We start from the raw sequence: 16652 nt of genomic DNA, 5'->3' as shown, positions 1-16652 counted from the left end.
TCCCCTTCACTCTGTACTTCTCCTTGCTGCTCTCATGTGAAGAAGCATGTGTTTGCTTCCTCTTCCGCCATGATTTTAAGTTTCCTGAGGCCTCCCCAGCCATGCTGAACTGTGAGTCAATTAAACCTCTTTCCTTTATAAATTACCCAGTCTCAGCTATGTCTTTACTAGTAGCATAAGAATGGACTAATACAGTAAATTGGTACTGGGGAGTGGGGCACTGCTGTAAAGATACCCGAAAATGTGGAAGTGACTTTGGAATTGGGTAACAGGCAAAGGTTCGAACAGTTTCGGGGGGCTCAGAAGAAGACAGGAAAATGTGGGAAAGTTTGGAACTTCCCAGCGACTTGGAGGGCTCAAAAGACAGGAAGATGTGGGAAAGTCTGGCACTTCCTAGAGACTTGTTGAATGGCTTTGACCAAAATGCTGATAGTGATATGGTCAATGATGTCTAGGCTGAGGTGGTTGCAGATGAAGATGGGGAACTTGTTGGGAACTGGAATAAAGATCACTCTTGCTATGCAAAGAGGCTGGTGGCATTTCGCCCCTGCTCTGGAGATCTGTGAAACTTTGAACTTGAGAAGATGATTTAGGATATCTGGCGGAAGACATTTCTAAGTGGCAAAGTGTTCAAAGAGGAAGCAGAGTTTGGAAACTTGGCAGCCTGATGATGTGACAGAAAAGAAAAACCCATTTTCTGGGGAGAAATTCAAGCCTACTGCAGAAATTTGCATAAGTAATGAGGAGCCTAATTTTTTTTTTTTTAATTTTTTTTTTGTTTTTGAGACGGAGTCTCGCTCTGTCGCCCAGGCTAGAATGCAGTTGCACTATCTCCTGCTCACTGCAAGCTCTGCCTCCCAGGTTCACACCATTGGAAGAGCTTAATGTTAATCACCAAGACAATGGGGAAAATGTCTCCAGGGCATGTCAGCGACCTTCACACCAACCCTCCCATTATAGGATTGGAGGCCTAGGAGGAAAAATTGGTTTCCTGGGCCTGGCCTAGGGCCTCCTGCTGTGTGCTGCCTAGGGAAGTTTGTGCACTGCATACCAGCCACTCCAGCCATGGCTAAAAGGGCACAAGGTACAGCTCAGGCATGACTTCAGAGGGTGTAAGCTCCAAGCCTTGGCAGCTTCTATGTGGTGTAGAGCCTGCGGGTACATAGAAGTCAAGAATTAGGCAGGGTGCGGTGGCACAAGCCTGTAATCCCAGCACTCTGGGAGGCCGAGACGGGCGGATCACGAGGTCAGGAGTTCGAGACCATCCTGGTTAACACGGCGAAACCCCGTCTCTACTAAAAATACAAAAAATTAGCCGGGCGAGGTGGCGGGCGCCTGTAGTCCCAGCTACTGGGGAGGCTGAGGCAGGAGAATGGTGTAAACCCGGGAGGCGGAGCTTGCAGTGAGCTGAGATCCGGCCACTGTACTCCAGCCTGGGAGACAGAGCCAGACTCCGTCTCAAAAAAAAAAAAAAAAAAGAATTGAGGTTTGGGAATCTCTGCCTAGATTCCAGAGGAGGCAGAAGTTTGCTTCAGGGGCAGGGCCCTCATGGAGAACCTCTGCTAGGGCAGTGCGGAAGGAAAATGTGGGGTTGGAGCCCCCACAAAGAGTCTCTGCTGGGGCACTGCCTAGTGGAGCTGTGAGAAGTGGGCCACCATCCACCAGACCCCAGAATGGCAGATCCACCAACAGCTTGCACCATGCACCTGGAAAAGTGGCAGACACTCAATGCCAGCCCATGAAAGCAGCCAGAAAGGGGGCTGTACCCTGTAGAGCCACAGGGCTGGAGCTACCCAAGGCCCTGGGAGCCTACCTCTTGTATCAGCGTGCCATAAATGTGAGACATGGAGTCAAAGGAGATCATTTTGGAACTTTAAAGTTTAATGGTTGCCCTATTGGATTTCAGACTTGCATGGGGCCTGTAACCCCTTTGTTTTGGCCAATTTCTCCCATTTGGAACGCATGTATTTACCCAATGCCTGTACCCCATTGTATCAAGGAAGTAACTAACTTGCTTTTGACTTTACAAGCTCATAGGTAAAAGGGATTTGCCTTGTCTCAGATGAGACATTGGACTTGGGCTTTTGAGTTAATGCTGGAATGAATTAAGACTTTGGGGGACTGTGGAGAAGGCATGACTGTGTTTTGAAATGCAAGGACATGAGAACTGGGAGGGGCCAGGGGCAAAATGATATGGTTTGTCTGTATCCCCACCCAAATCTTATCTTGAGTTATGGTTCCTATAATCCCCACATGTCATGGGAGGGTCCAGGTGGGAGGTAATTTAATCATGGGGATGGTTACCTCCATGCTGTTCTCATGATAGTGAGTTCTCACAAGATGTGACGGTTTTATAAGGGGATTTTCCCCTACCTCCACTCTGCACTTTTTGCTGCTGCCATGTGAAGAAGGTTGTGTTTGCTTCCCCTTCTGCCATGATTGTAAGTTTCCTGAGGCCTCCCCAGCCCTGCAGAACTGTGAGTCGATTCAACTTCTTCCCTCTATAAATTACTGTCTTAGGTATGTCTTTATTAGCAGTGTGAGAATGGACTAATACAGCCGGCTTTTTTTTTCCCCCCCAGTAAAGATGGGGTTTTCCCATGTTGGCCAGGCTGGTCTCAAACTCCTGGCCTCAAGTGATCTGCCCACCTTGGCCTTCCAAAGTGGTGGGATTACAGGCCTGAGCCACCATACCTGGCCCCGGCTCAAATATGTTGAAATATTTTATGGGCCAAACTAAATGAGTTTGTATTTCAATTAAGTCCCAATCTAAAAGTTTGTAACTTCTGGCCTATTTCATGTTATCCAATACCTACCAGGTATTAGCCTAGCTTTTTTTCACATAAATGTCTTCTTCCTAATTACAAGCTCCTTGTAAAGGAAATATTTCACCCCCTCATGGGAACAGGGCACTGAAAACCCTCAGGGCTGTCAAGATGGGGACAAGTCACTCTTCTACCAGGCACTTACTTCTGACTGGCCTCCATCTCCAACAGGGCAGAGAGAGCTGAGGTTCCCTTCTTTCCCACCGGGGGTGCGGCTGACTCCAGAGAATGTGTGGAAATGGGCCCGGTCATCTGCAAGCCTTTCATGGCGGTCCCTTTCTAAAGCAGAGAAGAGGAGACAAGGCCATCAGCCAAGTGGGCTCTCAGTGGAAGCCACTCAGGCCCCAGGGCACGCTGCAGCATTCCCAGGCCCTGGGAATCCAATGGACAGGGTCAAGGAACATGGGTTCTCAGTGTTCAGCAAGTGACAGAAAACCACGTTTCACTCAAATGTCTGGTGAACTAAAAATAAACTGCCCCTTTATTTGCACATCATCTCATTTCACCCTCACCACAGCTCTATGAAGTAAACAATGTTAGTCCTATTTTACAGAAGAAGAAACTGAAGCCCACATCCTACTGGAGCTGGAATCCAAACTCCAGTGACCTAACTTCAAAACCAAAGTTCTTCCCACTATCCAAGTTTTCCCAGACATGTTTCTAATCATAAGTGATGTTGTGTACACAAGGCAGCTGGTGTGAGAGGAAGAATACTGAACTTGAGGTTAAAAACAAAAAAACATGGCTGATGACGGAACATTCCCTGGTGATTAAAAAGAGTGAACTACTTACACACACAACTTAGATGAATCCAAAGGTATTACGCTAAGTCAAAGAAGGCAATAAAATGTGACCTTTTCACATATGATGTGCCTCTTTTCTGTGATGTTTGGAAAAGACAGAAGTACAGTGATAAGGAACACACCAGTGGTTGCCACGGATTAGAGATAGGGGAGAACGTGACTATAAAGACTAGCATAAGTCCGGGCATGGTGGCTCATGCCTGTAATCCCAGCACTTTAGGAGGCCATGGCAGGAGGACTGCTTGAGCCCAGGAATTTGAGAAAAACCTGGGCAAAATGGGGAAACCCCATCTCTATAACAAATACAAAAAATTAGTTGGACATTTAGTCCCAGCTACTTGGAAGGCTAAGGTGGGAGGTCAAGGCTGCAGTGAGCCATGATCATGCCACCACACTCCTGCTTGGGCAACAGAGTGAGACCATGTCTCAAAAAAAAAAAAAAGACTAGCATGAGAGAATTTTTTTTTTTTTTTTTTTTTTTTGAGATGGAGTCTCGCTCTGTTGCCCAGGCTGGAGTGCAATGGCCGGATCTCAGCTCACTGCAAGCTCCGCCTCCCGGGTTCACGCCATTCTCCTGCCTCAGCCTCCCCAGTAGCTGGGACTACAGGCGCCCGCCACCTCGCCCGGCTAGTTTTTTGTATTTTTTAGTAGAGACGGGGTTTCACTGTGTTAGCCAGGATGGTCTCAATCTCCTGACCTTGTGATCCACCCGTCTCGGCCTCCCAAAGTGCTGGGATTACAGGCTTGAGCCACCGCGCCCGGCCGAGAGAATTTTTTTGAAGTGATGGTGGTGGTTACATGAATCTATATATTTGTTAAAATTCATAGACCTGTGTACATACACACATACACACACATGTCAATTGTACTATATATTAGTTAAAAAAAAAAATGCTGAATCTCAGTTCTGCCCCTTATAGCTGGCATATTCCATAATCCCCAGAAGCCTGAGTCTCCGCACTGGGTGGTGTGTGACTGAATGAGGCGCGGGGTGCTGGGAACGCTGGAGCAAGATGAGTGAGGAAGGACTGCTGCTGTTCACCTCCTGAGAGTTTCTACTCAGCAGTTCAGCACCCAGTCACACAAGCAGCTGTGCTCAACATAGGGTCCCACTTGAGGAGGACCTCAAGGCACTGTGTCCTCAGGTGGAAGGGAGTGGCTCTATGTCACAGAACACCACCCAGTCACTGCCTGCACTCTATCCCTTCCTCCTTTATCGTGCAGTGGAGAAGAAAACACTGTTTTGGATTTAAGGTAAATATTGGGCAGTTGACGAGTAAATAAATAGGCTGATGATGAGAGGCCCCTAACAGAGGAGGTGGCAAACCTGCATCTCACACCAGGCACACTCCCTGAGTTCAAGGAGCCCTTACTCGCATCATGCGATCTGAGCGATGCCGCCTGCGAATGCGATTCAAGCCCTCCACAAAGCGGATAAAGCCATCCAGGAGTTGCCACTCGTCCTCGTCTGCACGGGGCCTGTCCCCATAGATGTCGCAGTGGGCCTCCCCCTCTGTGATGCGCTTGGTGGCGGTGACACAGGCTGGCAGCAGCAGGAAGCGGGTCCTCCAGAACTTCAGGGATTCAATTAAGCTACAGGGGGCCGAGGAAGGCACAGAGTGGTGGTGAGAAAAAGGAGATAATGAAAGCACTCTCGGTAAAGTGTGTGGAGCTGGTGTGTGAAGGTTCATTTCCCCATGAGTATGTGTTCATCTGATGCTACAGCTCATGGCTTTGTTGAAAATACAAGTTCTGAGGATGCACACGGTGGCTCACGCCTGTAATCCCAGCACTTTGGGAGGCCTAGGCAGGAGGATTGCTTGAGTTGAGGAGTTTGAGACCAGCCTGGGCAACATGGCAAGACCCCATCTCCACCCTGTCTCAAAAAAAAAAAAAAAAGAAAAGAAAAAATACAAGCTCTGAAGGAAAACCACAAAAGCGGATTTTGCTTTGATCCCAGAGATGCCAGAATGCTTCTGCAAACCCAGGTCCAGTGAATTTGTGGCTATCATCACAATCACAAGTCATACATAGAAATCAAAAACTAAAAATGAGATACCACAAAGCTACCAGCCAACCAGTGAGGAAAATGTTAAGAACACAATCTGCACTGCCACTTGCATCAAAGTGCACGTCATCACTGAGTTTCATGGGGTTTGCTTTTTCAATTGTGGTAAAATATACATCACAAAAAATTTATCACATTAACCTATTTTATTTTTTTGAGACAAGGTCTTGCTGTGTTGCCCAGGCTACAGTGTGGTGGCACTATCAAGGCTCACTGTAGCCACGACCTCCTGGGCTCAAGCACTTTGGCCTCCTGAGTAGCTAGGACTATACAGGTATGCCACCAAGCCCAGTTAATTTTAATTAATTAATGTATTTATTTTCTGAGACAGAGTTTCGCTCTTGTTGCCCAGGGTGGAGTGCAATGGCTTGATCTTGGCTCACTGCAACCTCTACCTCCCGGGTTCAAGCAATTCTTCTGCCTCAGCCTCCCAAGTAGCTGGGATTACAGGCGCGCACCACCACACCCAGCTAATTTTTGTATTTTTAGTAGAGACAGGATTTTGCCATGCTGGCCAGGCTGGTCTCAAACTCCTGACCTCAGGTGATCCACTCACCTTGGCCTCCCAAACTGCTGGGATTACAGGCGTGAGCCACTGCGCCCAGCCAATCCTGTCTCTTTATAAAGAAAAAAGGGAGAGAGAGAGAGAAAAAGCTCAGAAAGTGTTAAAACACACATATACTGCTTTGGGAGGCCGAGACAGGCAGATCACGAAGTCAGGAGATCAAGACCATCCTGGCTGACACTGTGAAACCCCGTCTCTACTAAGGATTCAAAAATCAGCCGGGGACGGTGGCTGGCGCCTGTTGTCCCAATTACAAAGGAGGCTGAGGCAGGAGAATGGCGTGAACTCGGGAGACGGAGCTTGCAGTGAGTGGAGACTGCACCACTGCACTCCAGCCTGGGCAACAGAGCGAGACTCCGTCTCAAAAAAAAAAACCAAAAAAACAAAAAAAAACCCACATATACATCCTTGCCCAAAGCTGCAAGCATGGAAATCCAAAGTCCACTCTCTGACCTGAAGTCTTCAGAGCCGGCAGAACAGATATACTGATCTAAGTAATTCCACTTGTACTCCTCCAGCCGTTCATGGGAGAATTCCACCCAGCAGGAGACGAACTCGGAGTCTGAGTGGGAAGGACAGAGGCTGTAGGTGTAGTGGATCTGGGCAGATTCATAAGGATACCTGCAAAATAAGGGCAGGCCCCCAAATTCAAAAGAGTTAGAGACAAACTTCTGTCAATTCTTCTCTATATTTCCTATCTCTATACACTTAGAACCATCCTTGATATTTACCCCTCAACTGTAGTAACCAACTCATCCCAGGGAACGGTACTAGAAATTTCTCAGATCTTCTTAAACTCCTTCCTTCTTCTCTCCTCACAATCTTTAGTTGAAATAGGCTTGTTATGAATCATGCTAATCATTGTAAGATGAATCAAATCCCTTTTGGAAATAGGTAAGCTATAACCCTAAAATAGCCCTAGAAACAAACCAACAAAAACTCCAAAAGAAAAACCAACCACTGAGCTTCCTCAGTTTATACACATAATTTAGTATGCGGTCATAATTCAGGACAATAACTGAAGACCTTAAATATCCAAATACTCACTTGGGAAGGTATCGCGTCACTGTGATCATCTTATCTTTCAGCGTCACTTTGTGGAACGTTCTGCCCATACTCAGCCAATACTGGTCCTCCTCCTCGGTGCGGTTTCGGGACACAAGGCCTAACAGAAAAATAATAATTTCCTCCATCTGTTTGAAGCTCATTCCTATAACAAGCAACTGTTTCTCATCCATATAGATTCAGAAAACGATGTAACATTTTCTCTTGAGGGGCAATGTCATGGAAGAAAGTTATTCGTGGTTAAAAAAACAAAACAAAAAACTCCTGAGGTTGGCAGATTTTTCTGTTATTAAACCAACCAGGAGCAGATTAGAGCCTGAAGGTGCTGGCTGATAGTACCTAGATGGCAGACTCAAAGCTGAACAACTTGATACCTCATCCCCTGGAGAGGAAAGTTCTGTAAGAGATGACTGTGTTACTAAAATGGAACTGTACTACTCCAGCATAAGCTGCCCACCTTGGCATTCGAGGTTCTCACTCCAAGGTGGCAGTCAACCTAGCTTTCTAGTCCTAGTTCTCACTACTTCTTTTTTTTTTTTTTTTTTTTTTTGAGACGGAGTTTTGCTCTGTCACCCAGGCTGGAGTGCAGTGGCCGGATCTCAGCTCACTGCAAGCTCCGCCTCCCGGGTTCACGCCATTCTCCCGCCTCAGCCTCCGGAGTAGCTGGGACTACAGGCGCCCGCCACCTCGCCCGGCTAGTTTTTTGTATTTTTAGTAGAGACGGGGTTTCACCGTGTTAGCCAGGATGGTCTCGATCTCCTGACCTCGTGATCCACCCGTCTCGGCCTCCCAAAGTGCTCACTACTTCTAAACTGCTATACCAAGTTTCAGTCTAAAAGGACCATTTATTTATTTGCTGCAAATATTTGCTCATGTTGTTTCTTTTCTTTTCTTTTCTTTTTTTCAGACGGAGTTTCGCTCTTGTTGCCCAGGCTGGAGTGCGATGGTGTGATCTCGACTGACCGCAACCTCCACCTCCTGGGTTCAAGCAGTTCTCCTGTCTCAGCCTCCCGAGTAGCTGGGATTACAGGCATGCTCCACCATGCCCGGCTAATTTTGTATTTTTAGTAAAGACGGGGTTTCTCTATGTTGGTCAGGCTGGTCTTGAACTCCCGACCTCAGGTGATCCACTCGCCTTGGCCTCCCGAAGTGCTGGGATTACAGGGGTGAGCCACTGCGCCTGGCCTGTTCATGTTGTTTCTTTTGCATTCTCTTCCTGGGCCACCACTGAAATCCCAGATCATTTAAAGTCATCATCAAATGCTACTTCTTCCAGAAAGCCGTCAGACCCCATCAGCAGTCTGAATTCTACCTTGTATATAGCTCCTTGTGTGTATGTCTCTCACCCCTTACAAATTAAAAATTCCAGGAGGCCAGGGCTCAAACATTGTTCCTCCTTACATTTTTAGTAGCACCTGATAAAGTGCCATGTGCAGTATTAGCTGAACTGAATTGAATTCAGGAAAGAGGAAAATAATCAGGAATCAAGAAAATGACAAGTGTTCAAGAGAGTAAAATCACTCTTCAAAAGAACAACCAAGCCAAGCCAAGCCAAGCCAAGATTCCTTTGATCTAGAAATGAAAGGAGTCCTCTTGAGGCAGGAGAACAGGGTTTGGAGGCAGGGAATCTAAGGCCAATTCAGGCTGACTTCCTAAAACTAAATCAAAAGAAAAACTCCAACTTTCCACACCTAAGTAACAAAAGAACTGGAGGTTACTCCCTTCGCAAACCACTCCCTGCTTTTTCTGTGAGGCAGATGGAAAACTGAAAGTGTCTTTCTGATTGGTTTGATTTTTACAACCAATCAGACGTTTGTATAGGAGTATAACTTTAAAACTTCACTTCAGCCTCTGATTGGGAGCTTTCCCCAACCAATCAGACTGACTGAGAGCCACTACTTCATTTACATAGGGTGTGCACCAAGTAACCAATGGGAAACTTCCAGAGGGTATTTAAACCCCAGCAAATTCTGTAAAGGAGCCCTTGAGCCCCTATGCTTCAGCCTGCTCCCACACTGTGGAGTGTACTTTCATTTTCAATAAATCTCTGCTTTTGCTGTTTCATTCTTTCCTTGCTTTGTTTGTGCGTTTTGTCCAGTTCTTTGTTTGAGGTGCCAAGAACCTGGACACCCTCCACCAGCAACACTCTCATTCAGCTCTGGGACAGTCACACGGTGACAGGCAGCATGGGAGCGGTCAAGAGGAGACAGGACAGCAGAGGCTGAAATAGTATGCACTGTGAATACAGAAATTTCCCAGATGGTGCCAAAGGAGCAGCAAGCCAGATGCATACAAAACAGAAGCGACTCGAGAGACCCCAGGTCCAACCCCAGCACTTTCACTTGCCAGCTTCTATGATCTTGGGCACCAAATCTCACTTTCTACAGCAACAAAGAGGGCAAGCCCTCATCCAAGCATTCTTTTATTCAAGCAACAAACACTCTGCTGGCTACTGGAAAGACAATGTCATGGGGCAAGGTTCATGAGCATCTGACATCGTACCGGACACCCCCATTCTAAATTAGGTGCACCCCCGTTATCCCTGTGTTTATCCTGCATGGTATTTATTCTTTACAGTCTGTGATCAAATATATACTTGTGGTTTATTAGTTTAACATCTGACTCTGCTGTAGACTGCAAACTCTGAGGAGAGGGCTGATGCTATTCTATTCCCTACTGGAACAGGGCCTGGTTCACACTTAGTATCCAGTAAGTCTCTGATGAATAAGCAGCACAGGCCTGGTTGTGATGGCAACTGTTCCAGTAATTAGGATAACAATGGTACCCTTTCTGTTACTATAGAAATTAGAGAGATTAAATTTATCACAGCAAAAAAATAACCAGAAAGGATACAGTCAGGCAAGTAGCCTCTGGCCAACTAACCATCACATGAGGCTCACGGCTCATGGATCAGCCAGGAACAGAACTGGACACAGAGGAACTCAGACCACTGAGGGACATCCACCAGCTATTCCACAGAACAACAGGTGGGCAGCCTGGAAGGCACCAGTGACATGAAAGGTGAATTCATCCCATTACTCTTGGGATAAAGGACAAAATCCTTCAGATAGACTTGGGTCTCCTGACATCTCTGGCTGCACCTCCAGCTCGTTCCTTGTGCTCCATCATATCAGCCTTCTTTTTGGCGTCCAGAAAGTATCTCAATGTTTTCTGCCACAGAGCCTTTGCACAAACTGGCCTCTGCCTGGCATGCCCTTCCTTTCTACTCCTGCCCTCCATTTCCAACCTGCTGCTCCTAGTAACTCCTACATGTACTTCAGGTCTAAGCTCAAACCTCACCTCCTCAGGGAAGTTGTCCATGACCCACCAGATAAGATAGGGCCCCATATTAAATGTCCTGACAGCCCCATGACTTCTCCCTCAGCCTTTATCACAACATACAATTATATTTCATAGTTTGACTAATGTTATTTTCCCTGACTGGGCTATAAATGCTCTCCCCAGTCATGCAGAGTAAGTGCTTCAAAGACTGTTGAATGAATGTGTGAATAAATGGATTCACATATTTATTTATTTTTTCTTTTCTTTTTAGAGACAGTCTCCCTATATTGCTTAGGCCGTTCTTGAACTCCTGGGCTCCAGGCATCCTCCTGCCTCAGCCTCCCAACGTGCTAGGATTACTTACGCCCAGTCAAATTCATATACTTATTGACCCATACTGTTGCGTATTATTGTATGCCAGGCATGCAGTTTCCATTGTGGAGGACAAAAAGATGAACAGAAACATTCTTGGCACTCAAAAAGGTTAATATTCAGTAGGGTCTGGAAGATGAATACAAGGCAACATGTGATAAACATCACAAGGGACATTCAAAGAAGATCTAGGGGGAGTCCAAAGCTTTATACATAAATAGCAGGGCCTGGGCTGGATGACCACATGCTCCCGCTAACAGGGCCACAGTTCTCTGATCCTCTGGCCCAAGAAGCTTTCATGGGCAGACAAAGATGATCCAAGGTTATCACTAAGTGATCAGGGAAGGTGGGGGGTCTTGTTAGCAATAATGAAGAGACAGAAGACTAAGACAGCTCACTGATTGTTCCAGGAAGTGATTACTGCTTTCTGATTCCAGGCACCTGCACTTAATTCCCTCTGTTAGACTTATTTTAGAGGAGCTCTCCACTGCCTGGCTCTGATTCAACTAGCAACACCGATTCTCTGTCACTTACTAGCCTAATCTGCCCCTCATGGATGACCCATTCTTGCTTCAAGCCACCAAGCTTCAGTGATAAAGAAGAGACAGATGAAATCAGAATAGGAAAATAAGAACAAAAGTAAACTTCAGGTTTAGGTAACATTTGACAGTCTGCTGTGTGCCAGGTACTGTACTAGAAACAATTAAATATAGGTTTCTGGGTTTAGAAACTTTGACAGCTCAGTAGTGACTCAGCTTCCTACTATTCCCAGGCTGTCCCATTCCTGAACTTGGTCACATCCACTGCCTTAAAGGGAGAGTTGTAAATTAAAGAGAGCATTTACAATAAATCCATACCTAAAGGAGACTTTATTCCTCACTTAAGTAGAATTTATAAAGAAAACTTTTGTGTCAAAAACAATTACTACTAAATTTATCTATTATCTACCATCTTGAAAACCCACTTCCACATAAGAAGAGACGAAAATATAAATCCAAGGAGAAAAACTCACCTCGGCTATAGAGTGGGCTACTGCTCAGCGGGGGTGGGACGGCAGGGTTGGGTTTTTGTGCCTTGGGCTGCACTATGATTTGGTAGCCCTGCATGAGACGTTGGCAAATAAACTCTTCAAACACCTGCTGGGCTGTCATCTGCACACCGTCTTCGTCCCTCCTGAAAAAAACAGATGATTGCTCATACAGATGCTTGGCCTGAGATAGTGACACTTAAGACTGCACAGTCTCATCATCTCCTTTGCATCATCCCCTTATAACCATTCTATGGTGCTTCATAAAACTAACAGTTTGAGCTGGGCACAGTGGCTCACATCTGTAATCCTAGTACTCCAGAAGGCTGACATGGGCAGATTGCATAAGGCCAGGAATTCAAGACCAGTCTGGGCAACATGGCAAAACCCTGTGTCTATCAAAAAAAAAAAAAAAATTAGCCAAGTATGGTGGCATGCATTTGTAGTCCCAGCAGAGGTTGCAGTGAGCCAAGATTGCATCACTGCACTTCAGCCTGGACGAAAGTATATAAAAGAGAGATAGAAAGAAAATATAATAGAAAATATGAAAAAAAACCACCAACAATTTGTAAATCAGTGTTTTGGAGAAAATTAACAGTTCAAAGAGGTGAAAAGAGGCAGGTAACTCAATGCCCAAATGAGTAATTTTAGAAAAGAAGATCAGATTTAGTGTGCCCAAAATAATTGCATTAGAAAATATGAGAATAATCAGCAAGGCCAGAAAAAACTGGAGTTAAAAATAAATCAATCGACAAGGAGAAATAGTTGATGTCAATAGAACTCTGGAGAAATGCACACTTCTTTTTTTTTTTTTTTTGAGACAGAGTCTCGCTCTGTCGTTGCCCAGGCTGGAGTGCAGTGGCCGGATCTCAGATCACTGTAAGCTCCACCTCCCGGGTTTACACCATTCTCCTGCCTCAGCCTCCCGAGTAGCTGGGACTACAGGCGCCCGCCATCTCGCCCGCTAGTTTTTCGTATTTTTTTTTTTTTAGTAGAGACGGGGTTTCAGTGTGTTAGCCAGGATGGTCTTGATCTCCTGACCTCGTGATCCACCCTTCTCGGCCTCCCAAAGTGCTGGGATTACAGGCTTGAGCCACTGCGCCCGGACGAAATGCACAGTTCTTACATCATAAAATTACCCACAGCCAGCACAGCAGCTCACGCCTGTAATCCCATCACTTTGGGAGGCCGAGGCCGGTGGATTACCTGAGGTCAGGAGTTTGAGACCAGCTTGGCCAACATGGTGAAACCCCATCTCTACTAAAAATACAAAAAACTAGCCGGGCGTGGTGGCACAGGCCTATAGTCCCAGCTACTCAGGAGGCTGAGGCATGAGAATCACTTGAACCTGGGAGGCAGAGATTGCAGTGAAGCGAGACTGTGCTACTGCACTCCAGCCTGGGTGACAGAGTAAGACTCTGTCTCCAAAAAAAAAAAAAAAAAAAAAAAATTACCCAAATATAAAAAGAGGACACAGGCTTGAAAATTCAGTGTTCAGCCAGGCACAGTGGCTCAAGGTGTTAATCTCAGCACTTTGGGACACAAGAGTTGGGCAGATGGCTTGAGCTCAGGAGTTCAAGACCAACCTGGGCAATATGGTGAAATAGTGTCTTTATAAAATATACAAAAATTAGCTGGATGTGATGCTGCCATTCTCGGCTACTCCTAGCTACTTAGGAGGCTGAGGTGGAAAGACTGTTTGAACTCAGGAGATCGAGGTTGCAGTGAGATGTGATCGTACCACTGTACTCCAACCTGAGTGACAGAGTGAGACCCTGTCTCAGTTAAAAATAAAAGGAAAAAAAAGAAAGATAAAATACAATTCAATGTTTTTTTTGAATTTTGTATTTAATGGCCATGCTAATCTTCTCTATGTCTTTCCAATTTTAATGTATGTGTTGCTGAAGTGAGCACAAACTCAGTGTTCTGATGTATGTGTGGGATATATCTGAAACCCTCACAAACCAAGCCAAGTCCCCTTTTCTCTGACACTGACCTGTCGATGTCTGCTTCTGGAAGGAGATCATAACAGCCCTCTGTGTAGTCATTCTGCAGGCCCTGGCGGTCAGGGAAGTAGTCGGTGGTGAGGGGGAGGCATGCCGGAGTAGTGAGAGACTTCCAGTCCACTCCAACTGTGCAACAGAAGCCTGGCACTACAGGGGGAGCAGACAGTGTCAGAACTGCCTCACGTAACGGGGGAAAAGGTACATGTGGTCACCATGGCAAGTGTGGGATGGGGGGTCAGGGGAGGAAAGGGGAGGGAAGGGTGGGGAAAACAGTTCATGGTGAAAATGATAAAATTGACAGGATTGGGAAGAAAGAGGGTAGGGGAGGGAGAAAGAGAGAGAAACAGAGTTTGTTAGACAATGCAGTGCACATGCTTATCCAGTCCCATCATGCAAATGGGATTCACAGCTGATACTTTTCGTTTTCTGCTGATTGTGAGCTACAGACGCAATGCAGGTGAGATTACTGCAGGGCAGGCAGAATTACGTGTCGAAGCACATCAACGTTCCAAGAGCAGGGAGGCCCAAGCGTGAGCCTCTCCCAAGGACTGCAAAGTGGTTGGATGGGGAAAGGATGGGAGCTCAGCCTGGTTTGGGAGCAAACAGCATACAGTAGCAGAAATAAGGAATACTTCTAGCACTGCAAAAATAAGTAACAGATCCAAAAGGTTGGGAGGAAAAATCGAGTAAGGATATCTGGGAAAGTTAGGAGGCTGGAACTTTAAGAGACAGTGTTTAATAATCCAAAAATGAAAGCTGCAGTTAGCAGAGCAGGCCTGACCACATGGGTCTGTCCCGAATTGTCTGCTCCTCAGTTAAAGCAGGGTTTCTCAGCCTCAGCAACAACAGAGACTTTGAACCAGATAATTCTTTGTTGTGGGGGCTGTCCTGGGTACTGCAGCAGCATCCTTGGACTCTACTCACTAGATGCCAGTGGCATCCCCTAATTGTGAAAACCAGAAATGTCTGTAGGCATTGACATGTTCCACTGGGGAGGGAAATCCCCCCTAGTTAGGAAAATCCTCCCTGGTTGAGCTTCACTCAGTTAAAATAATAGGGCAGTTACCTTTTTAAGTAATTTAAGTGAAGACTATCTTTTAACTCTCCAAAGAAGGGAGCAATATGAAGTCAAAAAACTCTAAGGCTTTGTCTCTGAGTTCTGAATGGGACATTCATATGCCTTATTTTTGTACCATGCTAACAGCTTACAATGTAATGTAGCCCCTGCTGCCTCATCAGCCCTCCCATCAATGAATAACAAAATTTATGTGCTAAGTCACAGCAGAAAAATGCCCCACATGGCACCACTGACTTGGGGAAGATGATTTAGCCTGCAACAGATCTAACTCATGCTCTACACAGGCCTTATTAACTCATGAATAATTCAAGAATCCAAAACATAGTCCCGAACAGCCTAATTAATCATCTCCATTTTTCTATATGGCAGCCGAGGAGGTAAGCTTGTTTCTACTTCCTGGTTAGAACAGAAGATGAGGACCTGATCAAAGCCCCAGTGGGGAAGCCAGAAACAGAAGACAGTTTGATCTTTATGTCCTCTTAGATCATCCTGGCCCTCATCAGCCTTTTGACCCTCAGGATTAGAAAAATCTTGTAGAAATGCTTTCTGCTGGGCACACAACAAGACAGACAGTTCAAATACTTAGTTTGAGATCCCATGATGAGAAAGGATGCTGAATGGAAGTCTAAGGGTGTTCTGTCTCTAGGAAAAGAGTGCAGCCTCTTTTCTAACCCCAGTATCTTCTGGTCCTGAAAAGAAGGACTCTGAGGAAGTTCCACACCTCAGAACCACTAAAATAACAATGATGAACACAGGTAACAAACTCCGGTGACAGGGTTGTAGAGAAACAGGATCATCTATTCATTGCTGGCAGCTTTTTGGAAAACAGTCAATCTGCCAACCATACTTTGGGGAATGTAATCCAAAGACATTAACCAAAAAATGCACCTGTTGCACCATGTATTATGTATTACTATTAACTTTTAATTTAATAGAGACAGGGTCTCACTATATTGTCCGGGCTGGTCTCAAACTCCTGGGCTCAAGTGACCCACCCACCTCAGCCTCCCAAAGTGCTGTGATTACTGGCATGAGCCACTGTGCTCAGCTCACCAGGTATTATCATACCTGCATTATATGCTGTGGCTAAAAAGCAGAAAGCCATCCAAATGGTCACTAATAAGAAATGATTACTAAAACCAAGATACAGTAATGTGCTTAATGTTGCCATTACAAATGACTGCTAGGAGGGACCTGAACAAATAGGGGAAAAGGATTACTAAGTGGGGACAAAGGCTGGGCGAGGTGGCTCATGGCTGTAATCAGAGCACTTTGGGAGCCCTAGGCGGGCGGATCACGAGGTCAGGAGTTGAGTTCAAGACCAGCCTGCCCAACGTGGTGAAACCCCGTCTCTACTAAAAACACAAAAGTTAGCCGGGCTTGGTGGTGCATGCCTGTAATCCCAGCTACTCAAGAGGCTGAGGCAGAAGAATCACTTGAACTTGGGAGGCAGATGTTGCAGTGCACCACTGCACTCCAGCCTGGGCAACAGAGCAAGACACTGTCTCAAAAAAAAAAAAAAAAAAAAGGTGGGGACAAAAAGACTCAGTGATATATATCC

The 16652-nt window shown here is 45.9% G+C and overlaps 1 protein-coding gene and 1 non-coding gene across 18 annotated transcripts in view; both read right to left on the bottom strand.

Moving 5' to 3' along the window:
* Positions 1-16652, bottom strand: part of DEPDC5 (DEP domain containing 5, GATOR1 subcomplex subunit) — a 155889-nt gene that overhangs the window by 54876 nt on the left and 84361 nt on the right. For 10 of the 17 annotated variants that reach the window (XR_004442408.1, XM_033233340.1, XM_033233339.1 and 7 more), the window contains 6 exons: positions 14004-14187; positions 11993-12153; positions 7309-7426; positions 6715-6882; positions 5002-5221; positions 2971-3104 (listed from right to left, as the gene is read on the bottom strand). Coding sequence is in view for 14 of the 17 variants with exons in the window: in XM_033233340.1 (XP_033089231.1) it covers positions 2971-3104; positions 5002-5221; positions 6715-6882; positions 7309-7426; positions 11993-12153; positions 14004-14187 (985 nt within the window). In the remaining 3 variants the exon portion in view is untranslated. Of the gene's footprint in view, positions 1-1671; positions 1707-2970; positions 3105-5001; positions 5222-6714; positions 6883-7308; positions 7427-11992; positions 12154-14003; positions 14188-16652 lie in introns of those variants that run through there. The other 7 variants (XM_033233345.1, XM_033233341.1, XM_033233343.1 and 4 more) reach the window with 4 other exon arrangements.
* Positions 13815-13921, bottom strand: LOC117096835. The gene has a single exon (XR_004442668.1). It is a non-coding gene; the product is annotated as a U6 spliceosomal RNA (small nuclear RNA).

Source organism: Trachypithecus francoisi, unplaced genomic scaffold (assembly GCF_009764315.1).
Source record: "Trachypithecus francoisi isolate TF-2019V2 unplaced genomic scaffold, Tfra_2.0 Lachesis_group14, whole genome shotgun sequence".
Classification (NCBI taxonomy): Eukaryota; Metazoa; Chordata; class Mammalia; order Primates; family Cercopithecidae; genus Trachypithecus; species Trachypithecus francoisi.
The sequence above is the reverse complement of the archived record's forward strand: the minus strand, read 5'-3'. Positions and strand labels throughout refer to the sequence as shown.